The following is a 17,589-nucleotide window of genomic DNA, read 5'->3' as shown; positions in this document are numbered from 1 at the left end:
CAAAAACGTTGGGCAAAATATGTACATGAATACCTTCCAGTAAATGATCGAATAATCAAAATAGCTCAAAACGCTAAACCAGCCAAAATGCATATTATACAGGTATATATGCCAACATCCGAAGCGGTAGAAGATACAGTAGAAGAAACATATCACCTGATACATGAAACCATCTCCAACATTCGCAAAAAAGAACCAATGATGATAATAGGAGATTGGAATGCAAAAATAGGAAAAACTAAAATAGATGACCATTTGAAAGGAACAATAGGTGAGCAAGGCTTAGGCGAGCGAAATGAACGAGGTGAACGGCTCCTTCAATTTGCCATCGATATGGATCTTAGTATATTAAACACAATGTTTAAACATCATTCGCGGAGATTATCAACATGGTCTTCGCCTGGAGGACGATAAAAGAATCAAATAGATTATATTCTTGTCACTAAACGATTTCACAGAATTTTGCATTAAGTTACACAGTAAAACAATCACAAATAAAAGACAAAAATTGATTAGAAAACACCCGGAAAAGTTTAGAGAAGCATTGGCAGAAACTGACCTACCAGTGATTACCGGAGACCCTGACAAAACGTGGAAATACACAAAGAAATGTATCACTAAAGCCATGAACAATACTAACCCCAAAAGACAAAATAGCTAGGAAAAAACATTGGATGACTGAAGAGATTCTTAATCTTGTAGAAGAAAGACGAAAACTTAGAAACGGTACATCAAATTCAAAACAAAAAGAAATAGAGATATGCACCATAAATACAACTATAAAACACTTGTGCAGAAGGGACAAAAATAATTATATTAAAAACATATGTGTACAACTAGAGGAACATGCTGACCGCCAAGAATCTAGAGAACTTTTCTCAAAAGTCAAGTATCTAGCGAGAGAATTCAAACCGCAGATACAGATCATAAACGATAATGGTGGAAATACCATAACAAACCCAGACGGTATCGCAGAGGTGTGGAAACAATATTGCGAAATACTTTCTCTAACAACGACCCAGACAATAATACAGAGAAAAGAAGTTATGAAAAAGAACCTCAAATATTGAAATCAGAAATTGAGACGGCAATTAAAAAGCTAAAATTCAAAAAAGCAAGGAGAAGATGGAATAACTGCTGAAACGCTCAAAGAAATGGGAGAATTAGAGACGGAAGTAATGCTTAGAATTTGCAATGAGATCTGGAATACCGGAAAGTGGCCAAATGACTGAGGTAAACTCACGTTTATTCTCATATATGAAAAGGTTCACCGACAGATTGCAGTAATTACCGTACAGTAGCATTGATATCACACGCGAGCAAAATACTTCTAACCATCATCAATGAAAGACTAAAATCAATTCTCTTACCACAAATTCCCCAAGAACAATGCGGATTCGTCCCAGATAGAGGAACAGGAGAACATATTCTTAATATTCGTCATAACATACATATACGTACATATTCGTAAATGTGGCATATACTTAGAGAAATGGGTACGCTAGAACATCTAATCTATTTATTACTATGTAAATAATACTACTAATGTAAGAGTTAATAATGTGGTTTCGGAAAACTTCAAATTAAAATCTGGAGTTCGACAGGGATGCATAATATCCCCTATTCTATTCAATATATATATATAGTCAACATATTATGCGTCAAGTTTTTGAGGAATAGCAAGGTGGAGCAACGATAGGAGGAAGAAAAATCAAAAACCTATGTTATGCTGATGACACTGTTATATTGGCGTCATCATCAAAAGAACTGGAACAAATTATGAATAGGCTAGACACGGTGAGTACGGAATATGGTTTGAAAATAAATATGCAGAAAACCAAAGTGATGGTCATCGATAGACTCAGAAACAACCAGGCAGAGATAAGAATCATGGTCAGGCAATTTAATTACTTAGACTCCGTTATTACTAACAGTGGAGGATGCGAAGACGAGATCCGTCGACGCATCACAATGGCCAGATCGGCAACAGCCAAACTCTCAAAAATTTAAAAGAACACTGACATCACAAAAAACGCAAAAATTACGCCTTGTTCGAGCATTGATATTTCCTATCTCCACGTATGCTTCAGAAACTTGGACAATAAAAAAGCCGATTCAAAGCGTATAATGGCATTTGAAATGTGGGTCTACTTTAGAATGTTGCACATACCATGGACCGCTCATCGCACAAATTACTCAATTCTAACAGAACTTAACATAAAAACTAGACTTACCACAACTATCAACCAAATATACTGAGACATATAACTAGAAGAAAAGAAGGCATGGAGCGAATGATAGTTGAAGGTAACGTAGCGGATAAAAGATCCAGAGGAAGATCTCCAGTACGATGGTCGGACCAAATAAAGGACAGAAATAGTCAAACAAATTACATGACGCCACTACATCCTTACGGAGGAGAGAAGATTGAGGAGGAGGAGGACCCCTATCTATTTGGAAATCTATTGTACACGACAAAAATTAAATATACAATTATCTAAATTAATAACACCACACACTAAAAAATTAAGCAGCTACACAAATTATTAATCAACCGCTAATTTATTTAACAAATAAACGTCAAAACAATAATGATACCAAGGCGCAAGCGTCAAGACCAATTTCTATGTCGAAATTTCATCTCGACAGAGTTTGTCTAGTCGAAATCAATTTTCTACCCAACGTTCCGATAGTAGAGGTTTGGTAGAGCTCAAGATGAGTTACAGAATACCAATTCCTACAAACTCAGATCCGACTTGCAGACCTCTATTTGATTTGACTCATTTCTATTCGATTTGTAGTTACAGAATAGGGCTGATTGTAAAGACATTTTAATGAGTTGTTGGTGAGTTGATTTTCCATATACTTGATACATTTTGATATTCAATCGACTCTTCCAAATGCCATTTTCGTAAAAACCGACGTATATATGTTGAGTAAATCTTTAATATTACTGACTATTATCGGTTAATAACTTCAAATTTTACATGCTTGTTTCCAACCTATAAAGCTCATACTGAAGATATTAGGCTAATAAGCCAATCACAATTTAATTGGGCGTTTAATTAATCTATGAAACCAAACATGATTGGAAACCTACGGCATATAATCTGTGAAGAGGATTATTATTGGTATTGCCTAAATTACAAAATTATGTGTAAAGTTAATTAGATAAACCGACCCCGCAAAGTATTGAAGTAATAAAACAAAACGATGACGATGTCATCGTTATTAAAAGTCAATAATTACACGATCAATTTTTTAAACTTGGGTAGAGTGAATGTCTTATTTATATCACTTATTTAAACGAAGGTTTTAATCACTTTAATCGGTGCACTTCATAGGCATTAGATAGATCATTCGTGAGAGCAACACTCAGCACTTCCCAGATTCCCAGGCATTAACTAGTAATCAGTGGGGGTACTCGAAATCTAAGGATTACGCTACAGCTCCCGATAGTAGTGACATTTTGAAACAACGAATTATTGTAGAATGAAAGCAATTTTCCCCGACACATTTGAGGTTGATAGACTACGACAAGAGTTTATCAATATGATGCCTCACTGTCAGGAAGTAGATAGAGCACATTTTGAACACTTGATATAAGAACTGGTTCGTAAATCTTTATTAATAAATGCGAAACTACAATTTTAGTATTTATTTAATTTATTCATCAAAATCCTCTTCAAACCAAACAAAATTACTACGATTGAATAGGTATTTTCAATACCGTTCAAACGAGATATCACCAAGTTTCCATTTAAAATTATCGGTTATAACTGTTGCACCGTTCAAAATATACGAGGGGAGGGGATTAGCACTATGCCTATACAGTAGAATCCGGTTATAACGACGGCCAAGGGACCGCTGATATTGCGTCGTACTAACCGGAAGTTGTTCTAAAGGGAACGAAAATTTTAATTTTTGTTATCTACGACATAATATTTGCGTATTAATGTTTACATGACACATCACAGAAAAAAAAGACATTCAAATCAAAATATTTATTTATTTCACATTAATAGGAATGAAAAGAAATGAAAAAATAATTTCACTCAAACTTTGCCAAATACATACATATACATATACCTACATATGTATGTTTATATAACTAAAAATGAAATATCTAGTGAAAAAAGTCTGTAATTTTTTATTGTTTTTGATTTTTATAGTAACAAGTACGGACTGCATTATGCAAACGAGACAAGACTTTTCATATTGTCGTCATTAAAATTAGAATGCACAAACACATTCAGCACTTCTGCAGCTTTGAGAGCTTCATTTACACTCGGAGAAGTACAATTTTCTTCCAGGCAATCATCTGTATTATCGTCGCTATCTTGGCTGTTGGCGATAATATTGTGTATTCTCCGTTCACAAATTGTTGAGAGCACGAAATGTGCCTTAAACTCATAAAACGGTCGTAAATCATAGGCGTTCCTAAGGTGTTTATTCATTAAATAATAATATAATATTTTAATACTGTTATTATATAATATTAATATTTTAATACTAATATATTTAGCAAAAAAACAATTAAAACTTTCACGGCTAATGTTGGTTATTATATTATATTAATAAAAATAAGAATTTAACCATTATCAATTTTGTAAATAAGAATATCTTATCTCTTTGGATATTTCAATACTAATCTTCGCGTTTAATCACTTTACTAGAAAACCTGGAATTCATATCCGAAGGTACTATTCGTTGCAAAATAATTAGGATGGCGGCTTTGGCCACGTGCCTCGTCTGTTCAGTTGATATTCGAAACTTAACTTGAAAGGGCGAAGTTATTACGAAAGAAAACAATTTTTTTGTTTAGTACGTTTTTGATCGCATGTAATTTATGGCTCGTCGGTGTTTCCGCGTCTACGGCAGTAATTAGCGTCTCGAATATTTCTTTTGAGAATTATATGCAGTGCGTGAGTGATTTTTTATTCCATATACCTACGAACATATACGTACCTTTCGCTCGTGCTGGTTTTGTTGGATTGTTTGTGATGGCTTCATCATCGACATCATCAAGTTTTACACCGGTACTGTTGCGTACAGTCAGTATTGTATTAACTAAGTCTGTCTATTCACATAGAGAGAAGACTATTGTCCTGAATGTTCGCGATGCTATGGTTTCTCAGAATCCCACAAACACTGTTCGCAACATAGTCGAAAGTTGTGCCAACATGACTGGCGTAGGAGAGTCAACTATATATAGGTTCCTATCAGAAAGAAAAAAACACTGTATAGGTAATCCAAATACAAACGAATACTTAAAGAGAGGGAAAAAGCCTATTGAAATTGATGAATTTGCCAAAAATGGTATTCGAAGGAAAATTCATGGATTTTTTTTCAAAAACGACATACCAAACCTAAACAAAATTTTACAAGAAGTTAGAGACGACCCGGATTTGCCTCATATCGAACGAACTAAATTGTGGGAAGTTTTAAAAGAATTAAATTTCCGGTGGGAGAAATCAGACCAAAAATCACTTTTGATTGACCGGGAGGAGATAATATGTTAGAGAAGAAATTATCTAAGATCCATACGAAAATTCCGGGCTAAAGGCGTGGGTAAACTCAGGTCATACTCTAAAAAAAAATTGGTCATATAAAAATATATTAAGCTCCAGGCAAGCCTTTATGGAAGGTTGGTCTACTGGTATCACCCCACCTTCTGGTAAAGGCAGTAGATTAATAATTTCTCACATTGGCAGTGAAAAAGGATTTGTTAAGCATGGTTTGTTGGAATTTCAGTCCAAAAGCACAAAAGGCTATCACGAGGAGATGACAGCTGATGTTTTCGAAGAGTGTTTTGAGCAGATGATTGAACACATACCACCAAATTCAATTATAGTATTAAATAATGTACCTTTTTTTAGTTGACAAAATGGCGGAAAGGCGAAACATCACAGTCCTTAGACTTCCACCCTACCACTGCGAAATAAATCCAATTGAACTCATTTGGACACAAATGAAAAGTTATGTGACTAGAAAAAATACGTCATATAAAATACTATATTTTCTCTTTTATTTTCACCCCTGTTACATAACATATTAAAATAAACATTGTAGAAGTTTTCAGGGACTTTCTGCCCTCAGTAATAATGTAATCTTTCATTCTGCGTTTAATTTTTTTAAAAATATTTATTAGTTTTCTCCGGATTCGAAAATAATGGATACATTTAAAACAGATTGGAAATTCTGCCAGGCGACATTTGGCATGTATCTTTTACAAATGGCAATAAACTTTTTATTTTTGAATAAAATAAATAAGTTTTATTAAAAAATACAATTTACATAAGTACAATTTAAAAAATATATTTATTTAGTTCAAATAAATGTTTCAATCATATACTCTACGACACTGGTCGGCCATCTATAACCATTCAAAATATATTCTAAATATATATAAACCTATTCAAATACCCTCGTAATAGGATTATAAGGTATTGTATTCCTTCAGATACAAGGTGGGTTAGTCGAAAACATCTTAAACCGTCAGTTTCAGGTTGGTTTTTACTATTATATCGTATTACCTATCCTCTCTGTATTTCAGTTTTCTAATTAGGGTTAAACTTGCAGTGAGCTATCGACAAATTGTGAACCGACTATAGAATATTTTCATCAGTAGGCTCCTCACACTTTACGAGATCATCATCAATAGCAGAATATTGTTCAAGTTCTTCATTTGCTATAGGTAGTCTTTTATTCAGAGCTCTCGCCCAGAGAGAAAACGGAACCTGATCATCATGGTTGTCGGCCTCGAACAAATCCAGCATGTTTATAACAGTTGGAAATCGTCACTGACGTAAGCTTGTTCCAGGCATCATGAATCATTAGAATGGCATCCACTATTGTGATCTTCGGAAAGTTGGCACTGGTGTCTTCATTTGCATCAAGACTGACGACAATTTTTAAAACCAGATTTTTACAAAAGTTTGATTTTAATGCTCGAATAATTTCTTGGTCCATAGGCTGCAACACAGATGTTATGTTAGGAGGCAGGAACATGAGAGTTATGCTTTTCAAGTCACTGATTAAGGGGTGAGCTGGACAATTGTCAACCAGAAGCAGGATTTTTTCTTATTTTTAGTAGTTCACGGTCCCAATCGCGTACCCATTTGATAAAAATATCAGATGTCATCCAGGCCTTGCGATTGCTCTCATAATTTACCGGCAGAGATTGTACATTTTTAAAACATCTTGGGTTCTGTGATAGCCCGTCCGGATAATTTGCTCTTAAACTCCATGCTCTAATATTAAATAACACTAATTTAGGTATATCTACTTATTTATATCACAATTATTTCCTTACTTTTACAGTTTTTAATTTTAACAGAGTTCTGAAAAGAACTTTTGCAGAAAATGGGTAAAACAAAATACACAAATACAAAACGTTAAATCACAACAAAATTAAATTTAAATACCGCGAGTAAAAGAAAAAAATGCAAGAGTGTAAAAATATCCAGCTCCTCACTACATAACGTTTACAGCACGAATGGCTTTGCTAGATCCCCACTTTCAAATTTGTTTCTGCGCGGTGACTTTTTAATGTCATGAGATATCTGTTTGACTGCATATGTATATTATGTATATTAAGGTCGTGGCATATTATCGTGCATGTTGCGTTTCCAGCACATAGCGTTTAGTTTCCGAAAAATATAATTTAAATGGTTTTAAATATGAACAACGCAAACTGTCCGGAACATACCCTTTCAGACATTTAACGTTTCCGTTCAGTATATTTGAAAACAATGTTTTACTGATGCCGACGGCTACGTAACGAGTCGTAACCGGTTGGTGAGGATAATGTGAATTAGATGTCCGTCGTTTTCCTCCCGTTGTTTATTTAGGTATTTGTTTGATTTTGATAGAGTATTTAAAAAAATAATTTTCGAGGCTATTTTGTCAATTATGCATGTGTTTTTATTGATTTGTGACAATTAATCACGGAAGTGATAAACAATTAGGACTTTTGTACGAAAGTGATACCTCTTCTTTTTAAAAATACTTTTTGGTTTGATATGTATGGCTTCGTTAAATGTAGTATTTTGTTTTTTAACTGAAGGTGAAATTAAATTTAAAACATATTTAAACTGAATCCTATTCATTCTAAAATATCCATAATATTTTTCATCGTCATCAATTCATTCTCTGTATAAAGTCCAGTATTCACATTCCTTCTTCCTTTCTCTTAGCATTGGATGTACTTCAAACCTTCTTTTTAACACAGTTTTTCATTCTTCATCGTTAAGTAGAAGAGCAATTGCACATAATTTTTGTCGAGAAAAGCGAGATCATATCTTCACCGAACCAAACTGAAACGTTCTATGTATGAAAATGTAAACGCGCAGCCCAATTGCTGGAGTGGAAACGCTACGTGCCGGAAACTATACGTGCACGATAATATGCTGCAACCTTTACTATATACCGCAAGGTTGCTGCAAGTGCCTCGATCACGCTTAAGATTATTCCAGCCCGTTCAAAAACATACAGACATACCAAGTAATAAATATTCACTTCAAAAAAATAAAAATAAAAAAGGTGAATACAGTCGTTCTTAAGTTATGGCGTGACCAAGGGAAATAAAGATTCATTTTTATACTATACATTTATTTATTTAAGCTATTTTTGCCCTTCGCACATACAGATTTTGTGAGGATATCGTTTTGTCTCATCCATAATTTTACTATTAGAGATCTAGGATTCTCGTCAGTTATTTTTATATTTTACCTCTTCCAATCATAACCGAATACATTACATTCTAGGCACAACTTTGGAGCATCTTCGGAAAAGTTCTTTACCAATGAACACCTTAATTGGCACGTTATTACGCTATAATGAATTGATTAATTATAACAAACATTCGTTTACAGATGTGGTTACAGTTTCTGGAACTAACTATGGAGTACTTTGAGACATTTAATTTTCGCTTATTAGTCATCCAATAGTAATACAGTTATGTTTAATCAATTCCCTGATTTTAGAAGTTAATTAATGTGGCAATAATGAAGCAATAACGTATTTGGTCCATTAGAATCAGCACTTATTTTGGTTTAGATATTTTATTTATATAGGATTGGGCCACAATTGATTGATATGAAAATTACATTTTATAATTGTGATTTGATGTTTCGATTTCCACTCCGGAAATCGTTTTCAAAAAAGATTGTTCATTTTAAAACAATCTTTACAAATAGCCCAGTCTGGTTATGCAAAAATCATCGATTTCACGGCAAAATTTTTCGCAGATATCTGAAGCTTTTAAGATATAGGTGGGGGTTACTAGATGACGAATAGATGAAAAAGTACTCGTATCATTTTTTTATATCAAGAATATCTTTATTTTCCCGTTTTTTAAATTAAAATTGATAATTAATTTACAGAGATCTTTGCAAAAAAGCAGTTTTTTGCACTAATATATCAATTTGATTAATTTTTTTATTAACAAAATAAAATGTTACTAATACAGTTGAACATCGAGGAATTACTGTCTTTTAAATTTGTGCGAAATTTCCACCCGATCGGTCAAACAGTTTAAAAGTTATTTTATTTATTTATCCCTGAGGCTAAATGTTTAAACTATTGAACTTGCTCTATTAATGATGCTAGACACATTTAGTAAATTTCATAGGATTCTTTAAGACTTAAACTATCTCAGAATAACTTAGCTATTATTTTTACAATGTCTGTAATATACGGAACGCTATCGTTGCCACGTTGCTTAAGTTTTGTCTTGGAAGTGTAGTCTTTCCAAGCGAAAAGATGATCACCACTAAGCTCCTTTGTTTCCACTTTCCCTAAGTTTGCTTCAGAACACACTTAACAAAATCTTGGAAATCGTACACTTTTTCACTATGCTTCATAGCTAATTCTACCTGATGGTGAAAGGAGTCCTGGTGACCTGGTTCGAAATAAAAAATAGCAATGGCGTCGACAGAAATCTCCGGGCAATAATTAACAATATACACCAAAAAGGTAAAGAAAGTCCAGTTCTTATTTTGTGCTGAGCAATTGTCCAGCCAAATACAAATATGTTTTATATCTCTGAAATGGTAAAAAACGAGTAAAATGCATTAAGATGTCTTCCTTTTTTCTTCCACTTATTGCCTCAATGCCACAATACCGCGAGAGGTTTGGTCTTACGTTTAGTACCAATAGGTACAAAACTTTCATTAAATACTACCATTCTTCGAGTAAACACGACTTCTTTAAAGGAATCCTTGCGTGGCAACATGATGACTTTTTGAAGATCAGCACAAAAGAACATGATGTCATTGGAAGACTGTAGTTTTGTATGCTCTTTATATAATTGTCTTGATTCTGTAGCTTTTGCAATATGGCTTTTCCAACAGACGCAAACCAAACAATCTGATGATAAGTTTTCCTGACTGTGGTCTTTATTATATTCTTTAAACTTGAAGCACATGCCACATTCTTCATGGCCGAGTTTCGTGAATGATGTATTGATTTCATTAACAACTTTTCTGTATAAATCGTAAGAACAGTTACAAAAGTTTTCACTTCGTCTAAAGTCATCATACATCCTTTGAATGGTCACATCATTTGGAAGGTATCGGTGATTTGGTGCATATTCTCTTCTGTAATGAGCAATACTTGGGTTGTTACTCTCTATATGATTTCTAATGAAGCGTCTGTCAATTTTCTTATGATTAGAATGATTTCCCCTTTTGTCGGTTACACCTAACGCCGTACATGTCATTGTATTTTTGTCACCAGATGTTAGGGTATCATAAATAACTGAGTTATTTTGTTTAGAAAATCCAAGAGTCGTTATAAAGTTTCGTCTTTCGGTGAAATTTTTGTTCCAAAATTCGGCGTTACATTGCCATCGCCACTCTTCCGAAAATTGTATACATGTGTAGCGACATTTATCACCCAAGGCTCGCGCGTGGGATGAACTTCTTTCAACTTCTTTATTCTGTTTCGTACTTTTTCTTTTAAAGTTGTACTTGTTTTCTTCCGTATCCTTTTAGTTCCACTTTTTGTAATACTGAAGTAATAATGAAGTTCTTCATTTTCTCTATCTGGTTTTTGTTCTAAATCTAACTGCTGTTCTTTTTCTTGAGGTTTATCATTATGAATTACACTATTGTTTACAGTTTCTATTTCTCTTTGTACTGGATCATTTTCACCTTAAAATTTTGGTTTAAATTTGATGAATTAAAAACTTCTAATGTTGTGTCAATGAACTGTTGTTGTGCTTCTAATTGTTTATTTCCTGTTTGTATTTCTTCTGGTATAACCGTGTTATTTTATAGTTTCTACTTCACTGCGGACTGGAACATTTTGAGATGGAGTAAATACCTCAAGTGTTGTGTAAATTAACGTATTTTCTTTTTCTTCGTTACATTTTGAAGAATTCTGATCTGGATTATTTAAAAGTTTCGCAGGTTGCATAAAATTTAAGGAGTCCATATCTTCTTCAATCACTGGATAAACAGGTATTATTTCGGTTTCAAATTTAGCCTCTATAGTTAAGGAAGGTGCAATATCATCTGCCATTGGTTGCGGATCTTTTTTGGATTCAGTCTTATTGAAAACATCATTGAGTTGTTGATTTTGTTCAGACAACATCGATAGCATTAAAGCTCCTCTTGATAAATTACGTCTAGGTATCATTGCTTCAACGTTTTAAAGTGTCAAAATTCTTATTAAACCGCCCAATTAAAATACATAAAAAATTGTTAGATCTTATGCAAAAGATGAACTGACTAGCTCAAAACAAATAATTGGATCTATGTTATAATTTTTGTTACTAATACATAAACTAGACACTGTAAGAATATACAAAAAGATAAACAAATTCTTTAAAAATCTTAATCCAAACTGACAGGAAGATAATCTAATACTATTAAATTTTAAGTGGGAAATAGAAACGCAACTTTAATTTCTGTTAAAATATCCTAGTGTTTGTGTAACTATCATTTAATAATTTTTTGAAGTTATACTTCTATACGCGCGTTCCACGTTGGAAATTTGTATGGGAGTGAATCTGTGAAATCATTACATATGTAAGATAATAAGTAAGAGAGAGACAGAAGATATATTTTCTCTCTCTTCCTCTCTCGAATATAAAAAGGTTCCTTTTGTATATATAATTTAATATTATATATATTATATAAAGATATATTATACATTATTATACATACAATAAAATATTTATTAATATTATTATTTATGTGATATGTTTTGTATTATTTATTAAATGTTCATAATTATATTAGTCTTTTGTATTTCAAAATAATAATCTCAATAAATCACTGTATGATCCATAACTGTCAATTTTGAAATATATTAGTGTCATGTCCTCGGTAGTATAGTAGTCAGTATCCCCGCCTGTCGCGCGGGAGACCGGGGTTCGATTCCCAGTTGGAGAGGACTTATTTTTTTTTTTTTTTTTTTTTTTTTTTTTTTTTTTTTTTTTTTTTTTTTTTTTGGCATAGACTTTTAGTCATTCAGCCAGACTCAACATGGTAAAAGAAAGATTGTCTGAGTTTATATTAAAATTAAAATAAATATACAAAACAGGTAAACAGGGTCACTCTCTTCTCGCCTAGGGGCCCATCAAGGCATTTTTTTTTTACATACAACACTAGGCCACGGTAAGAAAGGAATTTAAACAATTGGGTTAGAGACAAAGGTTACGTTATTAACTAATGTATAATTATTTACATGGTTATTTTACTATCTTTTAAAAACATAACTAATAAATCATACACTGCTCTCGAGTCTAATGATAATAGGTACTGAAGGTTCCAAGGGGCTAATATGTTGTGTTTGTGTAAATTATTTATTAATCTGGATGAAGTTATAATATTTCTGGGGCAACTGAAAAATATATGATCTAGGTTTCCTTCTTCTGTACAAAATTCACATTGATCATTATCTAAAACCTTAAGTTTAAATAAATGTTTGGGGTAACAAGCGTGCCCAAATCTCAGTCTTATGATCGTGGTAACATATTTTCTAGGTACATTAAAAAACTTATACCAAGGAGTTTTAGGAATATCTGTTTGAAGAGAAGTGTATCTATTTGGGCTAACAATGGAATATTCCTTCCATATATTATCCCACCTTGAGGACTTATTAATATTATTACATTATTTTTTGGACACCCAGTGTTGGTCTTAGACATTTTAGGCCTCTGTTGTTTTCAATGACTTGCTCTAGTAAGTACCAGTTCTATTTTTTAGATCGGTTTTCTTTTTTCTGCTAGTAGTTGTCTTCTTTCCTTCATTAGTTGTTTAGTTTCGTTGCTTATTTTGTCTGTCTGGCTTTTGTTTTTATTTATATTTTTGTTAATGTCGTCAAATCGATTGTGTGAAGAACTTAATTCGAACTTACTTGCTAAGATCTTTTGGAATTCCTCCCCATATCTTTAATGTTGTATGAACATTAATGTTCATACAATATAATGTCTTGTAGAACCTTCAAAACTTGTATAACATTCTTTCAGCTCTTTTTTCCTTTTTTGGCCTATAGTAATTTGCAATTTGCACACATTACTAAATTTATTTCTTCATTTATTTATCTTTAAAAAATTTTTTGTAAACCAATAATAACGGACGAGGGCGTACTTTAAAAAATCAGTAAACTTTTCTAATATCTTTTATCTAAAAGGGCAGAAATGTCATACAATTGTTTTTTTGTACCGTGATCAAAAGCAGTTAATAAAAACGTCTAGACACGTACTGTTTCCTTGAAAAGATTTTTGATGTTATTGATATTTAAACGTGAACAGATATGAATAGATACAGACTACTATTTTTGTACAGATATTTTTCAGTGCGTGACAAAAATCACATACTTTATTGAAGCAGACTTCTGCTATTTTATTGAAATATAATAATAAATCATCGAGTTAGAATCTAACTCGATGTAATAAACATAATCGTCGTTCGGACTGCAAAAGCTTATAATTTGTACATATTAATAAACTTTATGTTTTTTTTTAAATTTGTTTAATTTAATTTATAAATTTTTGAGTAAAACTTATACGAGGTGTGTTCAAAAAATACGAAATTTTTACATTTCGCGAGTCAAAAAAAATTCATTTTATTGACATGAGTAATGTGTGTGATTTAAACGATAGAAAAGTGCATCGGTTTTTTGAAAGCCTTGTTATTCTTTACAACTGCTTTTTCATATTGTAGGAAACTAATTTTAAAATATTGTTGCAGTTCATTTACAACAATGAAACTTTCGAAAAACCATTCTTTTGTACTTATATCAAAACCTCGATGTTCACTTTGTACCTGTTGGGCTTCCTCTTTTGGCCCTCCTGGAAAGACAGTTGTTCGAAACCCTCAAACTACATTTACCTACAGACAGAAGATGACGACGACAACTATATTACCGACGCCAACTGCGGAAGCAGTCTTAGTAACCCCGTCTACGTACCTGTCAAAACACCCGAAAGGGAGAACTGGGACAGAAGTTCTGGAACTGAAAGCGACGATTCCACAGTAAGTAAATAGTTAGGTAGATATTTTAAAAGCATTTAGGCTACTGTTTCACAGCCTTTGTTTTGTGAATAATATTTTCGTCTAGAATGCTAAAAAATGACACATTTACAACAATTTGGTATCTTTTCTATTGTATATATATATATATATATATATATATATATATATATATATATATATATATATATACTTTGTTTGAATGAAATTTTGCGTCATTTTAGGGAGTGCCGTCCCTGGCAGACGGCAAACGGTGTTACAGTCCGAATGATTGAAAGTTACAGCGTCTGGCGGTATAAAAAAAAAACCGAAACAAAAAAGAATGTTAGCAGGATAATGAAAATTATTAATAGGTACTTTGATGGATACTAGAAAAAGAAATAAGAAAAACGAATCAAAATAATGTTTGTTTTTTAATAAAATAATGAATGAATTCTGATGGTAGTAGCAACTATATTGTTTCGTAATATGTTCTGTTACCTATTTTATTATTTATTTAAACAAATGGCGCTGTGATGGTATCTACAATTGCACATATTTTTGTTTTTAATGCACACACAGCATCTCATATATCCCTGACCATGACGCAATGAGACTGCCGACTACCGACTGCAGTTCCTATTACGACTTCTTGCGATTCATTGATGTTTTCGTATAGATCATGCAAAGGTTCAGAAGCAGCTGCAGATTTGGCGGATTCATCAATTACTTCTATTATTATATTTGATTCCTGCCAATGAGTTACTTGTGTCGATTGCCTCTTCCGGTCTTTGAATATTGCTTTGCTGTTCCGGATCGAGAAATATTTCTAACTGGTATTCTTGTTTTTCTGGTGTAGTATTGTTACGATAAATATGAGTCATATTTAACCTGTAAACACGAATTTTCTAGTAGTTTCCCCTACGATAAAACCGGTCTTCATTGCCGTTCGAGAGAGTTCAGGGGTGTGCACAGGTCAACATCCGTCCGCTTCGAAGGGAGTCCAGAACTAACCGTTGTTTGATGTAAATAGCGCTGGACCCGTGCCCGATAGAAATACGCAAAGAATATAATATGTCAAATAAATCTTCATACGGAGGAAAGTATACAATGTTTTCACTATCTTCTAACCTTTTCTTCATTATGACTTGTTTGTGTCGCACCTGCAATGTATTATATAGGGATAATAAGTGATACTGCCCTCGGGTTTTTTCCACTGGTTTTTCCGGTGTAACCTAAACTAAACAAAATATTCCAGAATAGGAATATTTTCTGACAATTACTTAGGAACTAACTGAAGCACTTACAGACTACTTTATTTACTACTTGCTTTTTCGAAATTATCAACCATGTTCTAATTTGACTGGGTTATAATCTGCGGTAGTGTATAGGAATGAACGGCCGTGCATTTTTTATATTCAAGGTCAGGTTTAAGTTGTTCTTACCTCATTCATTTCATCATAATCATATCCACCGTTGTGGATATCATACTTATATAATAATAAACACTTGCAACGAGATATGTGATAAAATCTTTAATTCGACGACTGAATTGACTAAACATACAACCGTCAGACGCTGTAACATTCAATCATTCGGCCGGTATCACCGTTTGCCGTCTGCCAGGGACGGCACTCCCTAAAATGACGCAAAATTTCATTCAAACAAAGTAATAATGAAAATAATACAGCGTTTGCCGGCAATACGTGAAATGACCAGGCTTTTCACGGAATTAATATATATATATATATATATATATATATATATATATATATATATATATATATATATATATATATATATATATATATATATATATAATGTTCGGAAAGATTTCCGCGGTTAGTACAATTAAACCTAGAGCTAAGATTAATACTATTATAAAAATTAATATTAAACTCACCAGTCTTCCGGGTTGAACCGCGTCGATATCCATTGGGCCGAGCTTTCGACATCCTCTCTGATGTCTTCTTCAAGGCTTCCGAGGTCTCAGTCTCCCGAGCCCCCAGACACTACTACACCCACTAGTTACTTCTAGTTCACATAGTTCTTCATATATAAATATCCCCCATACTATGTAACTTTGTATTGGATGAACTCATAAGAACATGTAAGGAAAAGATACCTTTTCACATACTGATACAAGTAACTGATGTTCTAAACACTTTTAACGCCCAGTGTGAACACTTAAAGTTTACGGTTGAGAGAGAAGCTGATAATATGATTCCGTTTTTAGGCATGCTTATACATCGTGGCAGTGATGACATGCTAAGGACGGAGTGGTATCGTAAACCTTGTTTTAGTAACCGTTTAGACTTTAGAGATTTCCGAAGAGATGTTAGCAGAGACTTTGCTTTCCAGCGAAGAAATCTCGTTAGAAACTTTGTTTTCTAATGAGGCGATGTCTCCGGAAACTTTCGAAATATCTCCAGAAACTTTGTTCTCTAATGATGCGATGTCACCAGAAACTTTGTTCTCTAATGAAGCGATGTCACCAGAAACTTTGTTCTCTAATGATGCGATGTCACCAGAAACTTTGGCTACATCACCAGAAACTTTCGAAATCGACGAGAGGACAGCATCTTCAAATATATAAGTCTCTGGATCTAGTCCTTCTTCTAGCAAAGCGTTCTTTAGTCGTTGGACTAACTCAGCCTTTTTTCCGGTAGAAGCTAATTCTCTGTCTTCAAGATGTCTTCTTAAATTAGTCACTGTCAGCTCATAAATCGTAGCCATTTTCACAATTTATTTTATATTCACTTGTATTATTATTATAAGTCTAATTTATGTTCGATCTCACTCTGACACCATTTGTTGTGAATTTATTAAAAGGTTCAATATTTATAACACTTACGGATTTAATTTATTTCTTTCATAAACTTTTATTCTCAACATCCATCTAAGATGAAAACAAATTTGGTTTTGGCCCTTAAAACTAGGGTTATTAACTTATCACACATCGAGTTCAGGGACAAGGGACTAAAAAAGTTGAGATCTATACTACAAGAGAACTCCTATCCTACAGGGCTTTTGAATAAACTCATTTTTGGTTCTCCTTTTCCATTGCAATTTTCTGACAACCAAAATTTTCATAATAATGAGGTGAATGAGGTCCGACAACTGA

General features: G+C 33.1%; 1 protein-coding gene across 1 annotated transcript in view; it reads left to right on the top strand.

The window, feature by feature from the left end:
* LOC140441206 (solute carrier family 35 member F5) overlaps positions 1-17,589 on the top strand; it is a 61,856-nt gene that overhangs the window by 24,838 nt on the left and 19,429 nt on the right. Inside the window, exon 2 of the mRNA XM_072531779.1 lies at positions 14,205-14,489. Within this exon, the coding sequence (XP_072387880.1) occupies positions 14,205-14,489 (285 nt within the window). The remainder of the gene's footprint in view (positions 1-14,204; positions 14,490-17,589) is intronic.

This window comes from Diabrotica undecimpunctata, chromosome 5 (genome assembly GCF_040954645.1).
Source record: "Diabrotica undecimpunctata isolate CICGRU chromosome 5, icDiaUnde3, whole genome shotgun sequence".
NCBI classification, from domain to species: Eukaryota; Metazoa; Arthropoda; class Insecta; order Coleoptera; family Chrysomelidae; genus Diabrotica; species Diabrotica undecimpunctata.
Note: the sequence above shows the minus strand (reverse complement) of the source record. Positions and strands in the feature narration are given on the sequence as shown.